The sequence below is a fragment of the Amphiura filiformis genome, unplaced genomic scaffold (assembly GCF_039555335.1).
Source record: "Amphiura filiformis unplaced genomic scaffold, Afil_fr2py scaffold_38, whole genome shotgun sequence".
In the NCBI taxonomy this organism is placed as follows: Eukaryota; Metazoa; Echinodermata; class Ophiuroidea; order Amphilepidida; family Amphiuridae; genus Amphiura; species Amphiura filiformis.
Window position 1 is genome coordinate 240,967 of NW_027305502.1, and position 16,394 is coordinate 257,360.

The 16,394-nt window shown below is 35.6% G+C and overlaps 1 protein-coding gene across 1 annotated transcript in view; it reads right to left on the bottom strand.

Annotated features, from left to right (window-relative positions):
* The window catches only part of LOC140144074 (glycine receptor subunit alpha-2-like), a 38,442-nt gene extending 29,638 nt beyond the window's left edge, over positions 1 to 8,804 (bottom strand). The window contains exons 1-2 of the mRNA XM_072165911.1: positions 8,460 to 8,804; positions 1,889 to 1,995 (exon numbers count right to left, since the gene is read on the bottom strand). Coding sequence (XP_072022012.1) covers positions 1,889 to 1,995; positions 8,460 to 8,551 — 199 coding nt within the window. The 5' untranslated portion in view covers positions 8,552 to 8,804. The remainder of the gene's footprint in view (positions 1 to 1,888; positions 1,996 to 8,459) is intronic.
* Between the last annotated feature and the right edge of the window lie 7,590 nt (positions 8,805 to 16,394).

A 16,394-nucleotide genomic window follows, 5' to 3' on the forward strand; every position in this document is an offset into this window, starting at 1 on the left:
GAATGTGTATAATTAATATTGGGAAATCCCAAGATTGCAGCAATGTTGTGAAAATGTGATTGAAGTAATGGTTTATTAATAGATGATGGGTTTTTTGCATGGGTGCTGATATAAAAAGCTGAAGGCTTTTGTTGGGACTTTACAGAATGCAATGGGAGATTGAAAACTCTACATGTGTGTGATGGTCTAAAAAAAAAAAAAAAGAAGTACATTTTAACCAGTTTATATAGCCAATAATTGAGCTAATTTTAATACAGCAACGAAGAAGACAGCGAGCACACAAAAGTGCTCTTCCTCATCAAAGGATTAAAAGTTCTTCTGTCAAATTGCTGGAGTTTGCTGGGTTTGTGAAGGCCACGCATCTGTCAAGAAACAGTGGAGCTGTGTTAAAGAAACCGGTTCCCTGGAAAAAGAGTGATTGGTGAAAGAAACACCATTTTTGGAGAAAGCAGCGCAAGGAGATGTATTTTTGGAGAAAGCAGCGCAAGGAGACATATTTGTGGAGATAACAGCGCAAAGGAGATTGGAGAAAGCATCATCATTTTCGTATGAGGATTTTATACGCAAGGATTTATAAGCGCAAGTGTACACTGGACTTCGCAGGACAAGCGAATAAGGATATATTACATCAGTCGTCCAGAACATTGCAAGAACTCTAGGATCACCAACAAGAAGACAGCTGGTTAAGTAGTCATAGAGTAAAACTGTCATTGTGTGATTTTATTGTATATGCGATAGTGTTATTATATGTACCAATCCTACTCTGTTTTCAATTAAAGACTTAGTTTTTGTTAGCTTAAATAAACAGTGTATTTGTGTTGTGCATTCGTGTGAGTTCGGGTAAAAGGTGATTTTGGCCTTGAGTCAAGTGCGACTCGTAACAATAGCCATGCCGGTATTCCTATTAAACCCAGGGATATCGATCCACAATGCTAGTACTAGCCTTAGATTTCACGTGTTGATTTTGAAATTGTTTCAGCCGACAGTGAAAGATGGTGAAATCAAAACGGAAATTCTGACAAAACTATGATATATCGCTCACGGTGATGTGCGTTAGAAAGTTGGGAAAAATCCTTCATTAGCGAACTATCTTACTTTGAAAAGCTAAAAGGTTGCTCCAAAAAAAGGCTCGCGGGCAGAGTTTAAGCCTATCAAAATCGAAAATCTTACACTTAATGACTAAATTTCACGCCTAAGTTTAACACTAGGATTTGAAAAAAAATACAGTATCAAGCACTACAGTTTTTCCTGACATTTACTGAAACAATGAAAAGGATTGCTTTTCATTTGGCCGAGAAAATTAATTTTACAATGAAAAGGTGTAACGCAAAATTTAGCTCATTTCAACACCAAATTCGATCGTTTGTATTGCCTCATTAAATGACTGAGTGAGCCTTGCAGAACAAAAGAATCGGTTGGTCATGTTGCTAACTGCACTGGTCTTGATACATTACAATGTGTGACTTTGCAACATAGTCTGTGTCATTGACCTCAATAGTAGCTAATAGTGATACATAATACTTGTCTTCAACTTGATTAGTCTTTGTCAAAGACCTCGCGATCCTAGGGGGGCGAGCGGCGAAGCCGTGAGCTGAGCGCCGAAGGCGCGACAGAGCGGCGAAGCCGCGACAGCGAGCGGCGATGCCTTCAGTGGAATATTATAGGTGGCGCTCCCACTAGCTACGGTGGTCCAGGCAGAGCCTTGTTGAAAGGCTACAACTTGATAGGAATAAAGACATGAACTTTTGTTACAGAGTCGATCGCCGTGACTAATCCTTTCATATCTCGATTTTAATCGCCAAAAAATAATAATAAAATTTAGCTTATGTCATTGCTAACAATTGAAACGTACATTTTGTTATAAATAACGGAAATATTTGTCACTTACTGGCAAAATACGGACGAATTCGATTGTCGTAGTTTTCTAGTAGCTCTCTGAGTAGATTCATGGTAGCATTTTCTTGTTTGATATTTCGTCGTTTTAAGTCGCTCTCTCTGGTAAATAAGAGAGGGGAAAAAAAAAGAAAAGGTTGTACAAAAAGAACTTTACTATTTTGTACATTTAACCCCATGAGAACTACCTGCCGATTGGCCAAAAAGAATATCAATTGGACCAATCAGCAACATTGTTAGAATAATTTCACCACGCAAAAAAATTGGGGTGAATTATTTGCAAAGCTCCATCCTGATTGGTGATTAAAGTGAAGATATCATGTAATTGACCAATCAGAGGCAATGTTAGATCGGCAGGTAGTGCTCAGGGGAGCATCAGCCTCATGAAAAGTATACATTTACGAAACATCTTTGTAAGTCACAATTAAGCCCGTAATAGGCCTAGTCGAACATTATTTATATTTACTGATCGAAGACCAAGATACAACATTAAAAGATAATTGAGCTATGAAAGTCCCTTCACTGGTCCTTTGGAGGGGACGTTAAGTCGCTGATTATGACTATAGCAAAACATATCATATGATTCAATGTCAGAATCATACACCCATAGACTGCTCCTTATGTCTCAATTATATTAGTATACCATAGTATAAAACAGATTTTAAAAGCACCATTCAGTGCTAGCATTAACATGGAAAGCCCTAAATAAATACTAAACAGAGTGGTCCATTAGATACAATAACATGCTTTTTGTCATTGTTAGAAATATCAATCGATGTATGCAACATTAATTAAATGATATTCTGGGTTATTATCATTTATCAATGACAAATAATACACCAGGGTGTTCTAAACAATACAGCGGGTCCCGACAAAATGTGGTGTAATCTTGTCATAGGGGTACACCCCGTCACTCCGAAACATCGTCAGTCCTAGACTGCTCTGCATTCCCTTTTTGATAAACAATTCATACCATTTCATGCATAAAACATAATACATCCCCAGTGACTGCCTTGCCCAGAGAAAAAAGGATAGGCCTAGCTAGCTGTTGGATATCAGAATATGATTGGTAGATTTACCCCGGGGATTTTCCATGGTCAGAGGGATTTAATAGAGAGATGACAAACTAAAATGATCTATTACAGTAGACTACGTCAGTCCACACCCAGTCAGTCCGAATTTTTTAGGGTTAGGGTTCCTTTAGGGTTAGGGTTGATCCAGTTCCTAACCCTAACGCTAACGCTAACCATAACCCTAACCCTATGACTCGGACTGGTGACGGTGGTTCGGACTGACGGTGTTTCGGACTGACGGGGAGACCCTTTCATAGTATGTTATCTTCAGTAGATAGCAGCGAATTCGCAGCTAGTCGTCATGCATGGGCAATAAGCACTTTCATTAAAAGCTGATACCACGGAAAACAGTAAATGCCTGTTAATTAAAAAATCATATGGCGTTGACATTCCAAAACAGACCCATTTACTGCCAAATTTTCATTTTAAGTGAATCGATTTTATAAAGTCTAGCTACTATAATACTAATTGTATACATTATTGGAGGTCATTTATTCATAGTATCGGGCTATTCCATTTGAAATCCATACACCCCCTATGGAAGACATGACCTTAATCTTCCACACAGTGAGTGTGAATTTCAAATGGGGTTAGCTGAATGGGTAACTCTATTTGAAATCTACACTCCCTGTGTGGGTGATAAAGTCGTGTCTTCCATAGGGGGTGTGTAGATTTCAACAGGAATAGCCTATTTCTGTTACTAATTGATATATCTATTAATTTATAAATTGTTGTCATTGCACTTTTAAATAGTACTAGGCTTGCTGTTAGGATAGATAAAACAATAGGCATAGTAACATGTTATTAGAATACGGGTACCACACAATATAAAATGAAACACAGTTTATGAAACAATACCTCTGGCTGTCAATAAAGTGGATCAGTGTTTCCCGAACTTGAACCAACTATAACAGTCGGGTAAGATATCTTCCATTGAACGCAACCAATTTTAACCAACACTTTAGAATTTTTAGATGTTGTTTTGTACATCACAACTCATGAACACAATAACAAGTGTGTTTATAAACTGAGGATCGAAATACGAGGATCGGAAGACGAGGCTGTGGTAAAATAAATAGCCAAGACCTCATTAAAATGTATTACAACATAACGGACCATTTTGACGCCAAACAATCCATTTGTTTTAAAAATTTGTCTTGGATGTTCACTAACAGGATTTGACTCAAGATTTTAAAATATTAATTTAATAAAAAAAACCATTCCAATAAATAATTTTAAAAAGAATATCAAACTATTGTTTAAAAAAAAGAACATGGTCATTCTTATGACACAAATGCCTTATATTTTAAAACCTGATTTCAACTTGATCTTTCCAACAATTGATTCAGTAGCCTTGGGCATGGCTTTCGTTCAGTAAATTCATTTAATCTGTTCACTATTCGAATATTGATGCATGTGTTTAAATTATAAACACACCACAAAAAGTAATTACCCCCTTTATTACGAGGCAATAATTCAAAATCATTGCATCATTTTTGAAAATTGGGTGACGAAATAGCAACAAAAGCAACATATTCAACTTTTGAATCTGCATATTTTTCATTCGAAAGGGTCACCATGGCAACAAATGTTGAGCTATTACGACAACGAGGCATCATGTGAATAAAACTGGGTCTTCTTTTTGCTATTTCAGTTTGACAAATTTGATGCACAGATTTTTGAGTTGTTACCTTGATTAAGGTGGTAATTACTCTATGTGAGGTGTTTATTTTATTTCTGGAAGTTCCCGCTATTCATACTCCTAATATAATTATAAAAGTTCTGTAAATCAAGTGGTCGGAAACCTGGTTGCTTTAATGATTCGTTAAGAATTTTCATGAAAGATGATTTCCACAGTAGAATTTCAAATCTTCATTAAAAAATGTTTCAAATTTATATTCTTTATACGTGTCACTGTCACTGATGTTGGATCACAATCACTTTTGATCAAGCCATCAGTCAAGATGGCGAAAGCTCAAGTCATGAGTCAAATGTCTGGGTTTGTCAAACAAAAATAGGAAATAATTTCAAAAAGGATTTTGATATACTCGGACTTGTTGATAGTTTGTAAACTTGGCGAGACGGGCGAGATTTAAAGTGCAACTTGTCGTTTTCATGGTGTTTCTGTAAAACGTATGCCTATTATACTGACATAAAGTATGATGAATTGGTTCACTTAGTGCCGATTATTAACAAATTAAGGGGGTACTACACCCATTGATTTTTTTTTTCATTTTTTTGCATTTTGTGAAGAAATTACAAAAAAAATTGGACATAGTGGTATGCAAAATGAAGGGGCAAATCTACTCGTTTTATTGGTGGTATCGGTATCAATGTAGCTTACATGCTTTTACAGATAGAAGCCAAAAGGAGGTACATCACTGATGATTTAAATTCACTTCATTTTGGAAAGCTTACTATCAACGGATTTCGTTAAAATTTTGGATATGTGTTGCTAACACATTAGGGAAATAAAGTTGATATGTAAAATGGGAATAAGTGGTTCCTGATTTCTTTTATGACTTCATGAACTTGGTGCTCCACAACTATCAAAAAGGAACTGGTTAAAATGCTTCTATTTTCAATGTTGAGCTATATTTTGCATTTTTAACTTGCAACATTATTGCACTGAAACTTAATTAAGCCATAGGTAACAGGTTACAACAACCATACTACAGCAATGATGAAAAAAATTGTATTTCTTGTCACCTATACAACCATATTGGGTAGTTTTCCGTAAGCTTAAGTTTTGTGATTTTGGTAACTATTTTATATTTATTTGTGAAATCCGTCTCAACTAGGCATTCTAAATTGTACTCACCATTTACATCCCAAGGTATATTAGTATATCCACCATGCACTTCTCGATATATATCCAGTTAAAGACAGAATATCAAAATTATGCCTCATATGATATCACAGACTCTCACATGTGTATTCAAACTTGATGCTTAAATTTGACCTGAACCAATTGACCTATAACCTGACATACGGTGACCTAATAGCCTTTTCTTCTCCTAACAACTAATGACTATCCATCCATTGTATAAGTGTTTATTTAATTTATTCAGTGTTATATCATGGTAGGTATTTTGCATGCACCACTATAGATTTTTATAGAGAGTATAACAAAGGATTTAATGTATTCTATTCATGTACCCTACTTGAACATTTTCAAAAGAATAAATTATGGTTTGTTATGAAACACAGATCTGAGTTACTAGGTTACAGTAAACAAAAAATATATAGGGCTAAAATGACTTACTAAAATTGTTGAAATTCACTTTATATGTAGATATATTTTATAAGTTCAGGACATGAGGTGATAAACATATATATGTACTTAATAAATTTGCAAGAAAAAAAAGAAGAGGGGTACTGATGAAAATCGGGGTATTATATCGCCTTAAAGCAAAACCATTTAGCCGAATAACGTAGCTCACTATTACGTAGCTCACATTTTATCAATGGTCAATTTAATTGCATAGTACAAATTACGCTGATTCATTTCTGGATATTATACTGGAAAGTGAAGCAACGACATACGGTACTACACAATCGTTATGAATTCGGCAGAGTATAACGAGTCGAAAATTTTAATGCATTTTTCTGACCGCTAATGTTTTAGGTGATTTTTCATTTCCACCAACAATTAAATTATGGTAAATATCCCTACCCTGACGTAAAAATCGAAATTTGGATTTGGGCGATTTAGGTGCGATTCAACAAAGAGACGAATCCTGTATAGCTGTACAAAGCAGGGGGAAACCCCAGATTTAATACTAAATGTCCTATTATAAACTTGATTATGTATGGCCATAGGTATCATCTATCCAATAATACCAAAAAGTACTGACATTCCCCACGTAGCACATTGCTATGACGTAATAATGTGAGCGAACCGTCATGAAATTGTGAAATCCCAGGAAATTATAGACAAAATATAGGGCAAAGCTGTTATTTCTGCTTTAAAATCCTCGATTTCAAACGGATTGTTTGCTACATATGACAGGGATGACTATTTATAACTTATATGCCAAGTTTATAGTCCATTTTATTATATAGGACAACCAGTAAAAGCCCCAAATTAAGGATGAACGGTACCCTATACAACTCTTTTAATACGCAGCGGTTGAGACTTTTTGGATTTGTCATAAAGCAATAGCTGTAAACATGATAAATGACCCGTTTTCATGGTTATATGCCTTATTATTATTGTTGCAGAAGTATTGTAAATAAACAATGCACATTCACTTCTATTTATATTTCATATAGGCCTAGTTGATCATAAATGTTCTCAATTTTTAGCAGGACCGATGGAATGGTACAAAAATGTTCAAATGCCGTTTACTCCTAACAGCGATTTTGCGTATTCGGCACTCTGTCAAACTCATAACGATATCATAATACCACCGTTTATATAATATTGTAATTCCTGAAGAACAATGATTAAGTATAGCTCACATCATTAACGAGGTCGAGTTTAAATTAGACGGTTCAACATTTTTCGTCAGCTGAGATGGAGTATTAGAGCGGTATTTGGTCATAATATTTCAATAATAATTTGCCGAAAGAATGCCCATGCATACACAATCGCGTTATTGTTATTTTATGATATAATATACATGATATTATTATGATAACGTAGCTCACTGTAAGTTCGTGGAAATAATTTGGTTTTCATAGTTAGTTTAATCTTTATTAACGTTACACTCTCACATAGAGACCAGCCAATTTTGGCTTATGAGTGACAAAACAATAATATACAATATAAAAATATAGCACAAATATGTTCTGTCAGAAATCGGTGAAATCTACTCGGAACACCGAGATTTGCCATACATCCAATGGCGTTATGAGTGTGCTATCAGCTCTGGAAGGTCCAAACACGCTCAAATCAAGTTTACATGACCAAAATACTGCATTAAACTGTATTTTCGACAACCAATTTTATACATCGATGTTTAATATAAGAGCCCTTTTCAGATAAGACATCTCTATGTAGTCTTTCCTTGTGTTTATTTTTTTTTTAATAATGTAAAAGAGTGAAAATTCACTCTTTTAGAGTGAATTTTCACTCTTACAAAGAGTGACTCTAGGGACCAGTCCTTGAAGAGTGAAAATCACTCTTTGTAAAGAGTGAAAATATTTCCTTAAAAGACTGAAACCCACTCTCAAAAGAGTGGAAATGAAATGACTCTCACTCCAAGAAAGTGGTAATTCACTCTTATTAGAGTGAAAACTAATCAATCTTTTTAGAGTGAATTATATTACTCTCTTGTCACTCGAATAGGAGCCAATTTTACTCGATAAGAGTGAAAATCAGTTCACTCTTGACAGGGAGTGAAAATTTTAGAAAATATTATCATGTTGTTGTTTTTAAAAAAAAACCTTGACTATATTATGTTTATAATAAAGTTTCTTAGGCTAAATAACGGGTTAATAACCCGCGATTTAGACCCACTTTCCGTAGAATAAATTTGTCATACTTACTTTTCTTGCGCCAAAGTTATAACAGCAATACCACATAGCAGCAGCGAGACAAGCCGCGTCGTTGCAACCAAACCACTCGCATTTCTCCTCATCGTGAAAAAGTCAGAAACGTAAAAACAGCGCTAAAACCTCACGATAAATATAAATCCACGTTCCACGTATATAATCTTGTTACATAAATCATGTCAATGTAAATCACATATTCAAATAATATTTCGTTCGATTGATCGATGAAATATAAATCAGATTGGTGTCAAAATGGTGTGACTTATGATTCAATCACTGAATTATTTTATTAGACACAACTCGATATGCTTAATCATTTAATATAGTGTTGTCTGATACGTACGGTTCAAAAACATCGATTTGTGCACTGTGACGCTTTTAATAAAATGTTGGCTGGTGATGAAACTGATGATAGCATTTCCTGATGGGGTAAGAGTTTCTACATGGAATGAATGCCCGCCCGAGATCGTGTGGTGACGCCCCTTTTAATTGATGCAATGGACCGGTCAATTTATACATGAAAATTAGCGTAATATCGATTTTGATTGAAATCTACTCTCTGAATTTTGTTTGTTAATGAAGACTTACATGTATATTTGCACTTTTATATCTCAATAGGTCTATTTAAAAAGAGTAGTATCTTAAATGCGCTATATTTGCACTTTTATATCTTAATAGGTCTATTTAAAAAGAGTTATATCTTAAAATGTTTTATTGCGCTTTTATATCACAAAAATTTAGGTCTATTTAAAAAGAGTACTCTTAAAGTGCTTTATTACTGTCTAGTTTTATTCGTTGACGAAACGGGTTATTATATAGTCATACGTGTATCGGGCCCGGTAATAAACGATATGTCATTGCGTAAATTATTGCTAATTATTCCACGGGAGGATCCTAACAGAAGAAAAAATAAAGCAATAATTGTCCGTGTTTGTAAAAAGGGTAAAATTACACAATGTTACATGCTTCGCAAGCACTTTTTGCGAGATAAAAAAACAATATCTAAATTACTGACTCGAGAAATGTATACAAACTATACAACTGCTGTCTACTGAAGTAAAGATAGCACGTGAATGAACTACAACTGCTGTCTACTGAAGATAGCACGCGAATTAACTGCATCTGCTGTCTACTGAAGATAGCACGTGAATTAAGTGCAACTGCTGTCTACTGATGATAGCACGTGAATTAATTGCAACTGCTGTCTACTGAAGATAGCACGTGACTGAACTACTCGCACGTGAATGAACTACAACTGCTGTCTACTGAAGATAGCACGTGAATTAAGTGCAACTGCTGTCTACTGAAGATAGCACGTGAATTAAGTGCATCTGCTGTCTACTGATGATAGCACGTGAATTAACTGCGACTGCTGCCTACTGAAGATAGCACGTGAATTAACTGCAACTACTGCCTACTGAAGATAGCACATGAATTGACTGCAACTGCTGTCTACTGAAGATAGCACGTGAATTAACTGCAACTGCTGTCTACTGATGATAGCACGTGAATTAACTGCAACTGCTGTCTACTGAAGATAGCACGTGAATTAACTGCATCTGCTCTCTACTGAAGATAGCACGCGAATTAACTGCAACTGCTGTCTACTGATGATAGCACGTGAATTAACTGCAACTGCTGTCTACTGAAGATAGCACGTGAATTAACTGCAACTACTGCCTACTGAAGATAGCACATGAATTGACTGCAACTGCTGTCTACTGAAGATAGCACGTGAATTAAGTGCAACTGCTGTCTACTGAAGATAGCACGTGAATTAACTGCATCTGCTGTCTACTGAAGATAGCACGTGAATTAACTGCAACTACTGCCTACTGAAGATAGCACATGAATTGACTGCAACTGCTGTCTACTGAAGATAGCACGTGAATTAATTGCAACTGCTGTCTACTGAAGATAGCACGTGAATTAAGTGCAACTGCTGTCTACTGATAATAGCACGTGAATCAACTGAATACATGAATACAAAAGCCACCCAAGTCCATGGGAAGTGATTTTGAGAGAAAAACCTTTGTATCATTTTAATTCCTTCAGTTAGATTTACCTGGTCAATATGGTAAGTTTTACGTGCAAATGAGTGGATTAACCTGTATTAGGTATGACGATTAGCCTTTCAGGGACTTCGTGGAGTTCATTTTAAATTTTGGACTTGGGTTTTTTTTTAATCATATACAAAGACAACAATGTTAGAATGAGATTACCACAAGTAAGATAATACAAAATAAAGCACACAGGTATGTATAATGTTGATAAGCATTCTGCCATGTAATATAAACCACACACTTTCCTTTATTAAACCCATTTTTTTTTTTTTTTTCACTCTCTAGCAATGAATGTGTTACAAGTGGACTTTTATACATACTGGATTTCAATCAACGTGTTACAAGACTCAAATCATGGACTTGGGTTGATTCTTTCATACATGCTATTTTTCACATGCTCAATAGACACAGAGGATGAATTTGAGTTGTTCTTTCATACACATGACAGGCCTATGTATAGCAACAATTTCCCATGCTTAACTCAATTTGGCCAAAGTATGGACTTGGGTGGGTTTTGTATTCATATAGGATTCAACTGCAACTGCTGTCTACTGAAGATATAGCACGTGAATGAACTACAACTGCTGTATACTGAAGATAGCACGTGAATTAACTGCATCTGCTGTCTACTGAAGATAGCACGTGAATTAAGTGCAACTGCTGTCTACTGAAGATAGCACGTGAATTAAGTGCAACTAATGTCTACTGATGATAGCACGTGAATTAACTGCAACTGCTGTCTACTGAAGATAGCACGTGAATTAAGTGCAACTGCTGTCTACTGATGATAGCACGTGAATTAAGTGCAACTGCTGTCTACTGAAGATAGCATGTGAATTAACTGCTGTCTACTGAAGATAAACGTTAATTAATTGCAACTGCCTATAAGATTGCACGCGCATTGATTGTGACTGTAGCACGCAAAATTACCTGGAACTGATATCTACTGAAGACAGCACGTGAATTAACTGCAAGTCCTACCTGCTGAAGATAGCACGTGAGTTTGCTGTAACTGATGTCTACTGAAGATAGCACGTGCATTGACTGTAACTTCTGTCTACTGAAGATAGCACGTGCATTGACTGTAACTTCTGTCTACTAAAGATGAACGTTAATTAATTGCAACTGCCTACTGAAGATAGCACGTGCATTGATTGTGATTGTTAGCACTTGTTATTTCTAAGAGACTTTGCTTTACTCCATGGACCTGGAACTGATATCTACTGAAGATAGCATGTGAATCACATGCAACTGCTATCTACTGAAGATAGCACGTGAGTTGACTATAACTGTAACGGTTGTCTACTGAAGATGCACGTGCATTGAGTGCATAACTGTCTACAGAAGATGAATGTTAATTAATTGCAACTGCTGTCTACTGAAGATAGCACGTGCATTGATTGAGCACGTAAAATTACCTGGAACTGATATCTACTGAAGATAGCATGTGAATCACATGCAACTGCTATCTACTGAAGATAGCACGTGAGTTGACTATAACTGTAACGGTTGTCTACTGAAGATGCACGTGCATTGAGTGTAACTGTCTACAGAAGATGAATGTTAATTAATTGCAACTGCTGTCTACTGAAGATAGCACGTGCATTGATTGAGCACGTAAAATTACCTGGAACTGATATCTACTGAAGATAGCATGTGAATCACATGCAACTGCTATCTACTGAAGATAGCAAGTGAGCTGACTGTAACTGCTGTCTACTGAAGATGAACGTTAATTAATTGCAACTGCCTACAAAAGATTGATTGTGACGCGCATTGATTGTGACTGTTAGCACGCAAAATTACCTGGAACTGATATCTACTGAAGATAGCATGTGAATCACATGCAAGTGCTATCTACTGAAGATAGCACGTGAGTTAATTTACAAATTCTTCCAAAAAGTTAACCAATTCCATTTCCCCAATGCAAAGTTCATTGAATTGTGATTGAGTTACCATTCTGACACGGATTGAGGATGCGAGGTTTTACACGCAAAACTACAAGGTTCACTTTACAATTCGCAAAGACAAATGTTTACTGAACTGCGTCGCTGAGCATTGCGAAGATAAATACTATTTCTGTGGATTCCAAATATTGGGCTATTTCAGTTGAAATCCATTCACTCCTGTAGTTTCCTGCGGAAGATATGACCTTATTATCTTCCACACGTACACAGCACAGGGAAGTGACTCCATTATGAAATCTACACCCCTGTGTGGGAGATTAAGGTCGTGTCTTCCACAGGGGGTGTATGGATTTCAACTGGAATAGCCCATTTCAGGCCAGGATTTCAGGCAGAAAATGCGATGAAAAGATTGCCATTGTCTTGTGTAAATACACCGTACCGTTTATTTGTTTATACAAATCTCAGATTTATTAAAAAACAGATTTGCGTAAACAAAGAGTTGCGTCTATAATGCGATATACGGAATTAGTTTTCATGACGTCATTGATTGGTATTGATTTACAGATATTTCAAGGTTTAAATGACGTTTAAAAAAATATAAAATAATAACAATCAATATATTCCTTGATTTAACTGAAGTTCGCCAAGGAGTGCAAAACCGTTACTGAATTTTAGACAAACGCTGAGGACACTGGAAAAAAAATATTTTAAGCTTTAAAAAAGCGTAAAAATAAATTCTACCAATCATTATTTTGTCTCAATGTTTCTCCAGTAACATCCATGAAAAAAAAAGTATTGTTTATTTTTTACCATATCAATTGAATGATAAATGTGATAAAAGATTCTGATTATTTAAATGAACATAACTGGCATTAATTGATCTGGAAATTAAAGAATTTACCGATAAATTTATACCAAAATATAATTGGTATTTTGGTATATAAATAACATATTTCAAAATATTTGACCTTTTTTATTTTAATTTAGGTATATACTATTATGATGTCATCAAAACTGAATGGGTGAAATATACCACATAAGTGCATTTGACATAACGTCATTTGACATAACGTCATCAAAGCTATTGTTTGCTGGGATTTCAAGGTGATACAAATGACGTTAATATTTAATTAAATTATTTAATATTAATTAATATGTACATGTATATAAAAAGGGACTAACACGTAATAAAGACCACGGGGTAACCAGCCCCTGTTGTAAAAAATGATGCCACTGTGTTACACTTCCACGAGGGGGTTTACAATTTACAAAATACTAAACACGATTCCCTTTTCTTTATTTTGTATGTTAGTATTTATTATCGAAACATTTTATCATAATAAAATCCTGATAACATCCACTACTACCTAGATTGGTGGTAATCGTCATTAATTTTTGCAAACAATTGATTGTGTTAATAAAAAGTTCTTCTATCTGCTATTATAAACATGCAAAGGGTATCTATTTGAACTAGCATGTAATAAATTGCTGTCTATCGAGGGCATCATGACTGTGACTGCTAATACCTACAACCGTTGTCTACTGAAGGTAGCACGTGAATTAAATGCAACTGTTAGCCTGTGAATTAACTGTAACTGCTATCTACTGAAGATAGCACGTTAATTAACTGCAATTGCTCTCTATTGAAGATAACATGTGAATTAACTGCAATTGCTATCTACTGCAGATAGTACATGAATTAACTGCAACTGTTGTCTACTGAAGATAGCACGTTAATTAACTACAATCGCTGTCTACTGAAGATAGCACGTGAATTAACTGCAATCGCTGTCTACTAAAGATAGCACATGAATTAACTGCAACTGATATCTACTGAAGATAGTACATGAATTAACTGCAACTGCTGTCTACTGAAGATAGCACGTTAATTAACTACAATCGCTGTCTACTGAAGATAGCACATGAATTACTGCAACTGCTATCTACTGAAGACAGCACGTGCATTGACTGTGACAGCGCGAATTACCTGCAACTCTACTGAAGACAGCCCGTGAATCACCTGCAACTACTGTCTACTGATAGCACATGAATTAACGCTGTCTACTGAAGACAGCACGTAAATTAACCACAACTGCTGTCTACTGAAGAAAGCACGTAAATTAACTGCAACTGCTGTCTACTGAAGATAGCACATGATTTGAATGCAACTGCTGTCTACTGAAGATAGCACATGATTTGACTGCAACTGCTGTCCACTGAAGAAAGCACGTGAATTCAGTGCAACTACTATCTAAAAAAAGATAGCATATGAATTGACTTCAACTGCTGTCTACTGAAGATAGCACATGAATTGACTGCAACTGTCTACTGAAGATAGCACATGAATTGACTGCAACTGCTGTCTACTGAAGATAGCACATGAATGGACTGCAACTGCTGTCTACTGAAGATAGCACATGATTTGAATGCAACTGCTGTCTACTGAAGATAGCACATGATTTGACTGCAACTGCTGTCCACTGAAGAAAGCACGTGAATTCAGTGCAACTACTATCTAAAAAAGATAGCATATGAATTGACTTCAACTGCTGTCTATTGAAGATAGCACATGAATTGGCTGCAACTGCTCTCTACTGAAGATAAAACGTGAATTAACTGCAACTGCTATCTACTGACGATAGCACGTGAATTGGCTGCAACTGCTGTCAACTGAAGATAACATGTGAATTAATTGCAACTGCTGTCTACTGAAGATAGCACGTTAATTAACTGCAACTGCAGTATATTGAAGATATATGTATTCACTGCAACTGCTATCTACTGAAGATAGCACGTGCATTAACTGCAACTGCTGTCTATTGAGGATAACACGTGAATTAACTGCAACTGTCTACTAAAGATAGCACGTGAATTAACTGCAACTGTTGTCTACTGAAGATAGCATGTGAATTAACTGCAACTGCTGTCTACTGTAGATAGCACATGAATTAACTGCAACTGCTGTCTACTGAAGATAGCATGTGAATAATTGTGCTGTTTACTGAAGATAGCATGTGAATAATTGTGCTGTTTACTGAAGATAGCATGTGAATAATTGTGCTGTTTACTGAAGATAGCATGTGAATAATTGTGCTGTTTACTGAAGATAGCATGTGAATAATTGTGCTGTTTACTGAAGATAGCATGTGAATAATTGTGCTGTTTACTGAAGATAGCATGTGAATAATTGTGCTGTTTACTGAAGATAGCATGTGAATAATTGTGCTGTTTACTAAAGATAGCACTGTTTACTAAAGATATAGCATGAGACTGCTATTAACTGCAACTGCTGCCTACCGAAGATAGCATCTGATCGCTATTAACTCAAATACCGTCTACTGAAGATACAGCATGAATGCTATTAATTATACAACTGCTTTTACTGAAATCAACATATAGGCCTACGTAACTGCTATTAACTATCCACTGAAGATAGCACATAACTGCTATTATCTACCAATGGTGTATGTTATAATTCAATGAATCAGTCTCCCCACAGTAGATAGCATCAGAGAGGAGATATTGCTTGGTGAATTACAATCAAATTTATAAAGATAGGCAAATAATAATAAAATACATAGAAAGATAAATAGGGCAGTGCTTATCTTCAGTAGATAGCATTATTCATGTTATTTGTAGGCTATGTGACAGTGAATAGGACATTGAGCCAGTAGATGGCATATTAGTGGGCTATGTGCGGTGATCAGAAGTCTATCCTTATAATAATAATTGAGATATTCTTTTATACTTAATTTGATAACTATACAAAAACACTTCCGACTATATAACATAACATGTGTAGACTGTAGGTGTGTTTGTATGTATGTTATTTTTAAATCATTAATTAATTCAAGTCGATTGCAACTGACACATGGTATACGACATTTGCGTGCAGACATCCCAATCTATACTAAATCGACATCCAGGGATTGACGTTTTGGTTGATGAAAATAAATCAA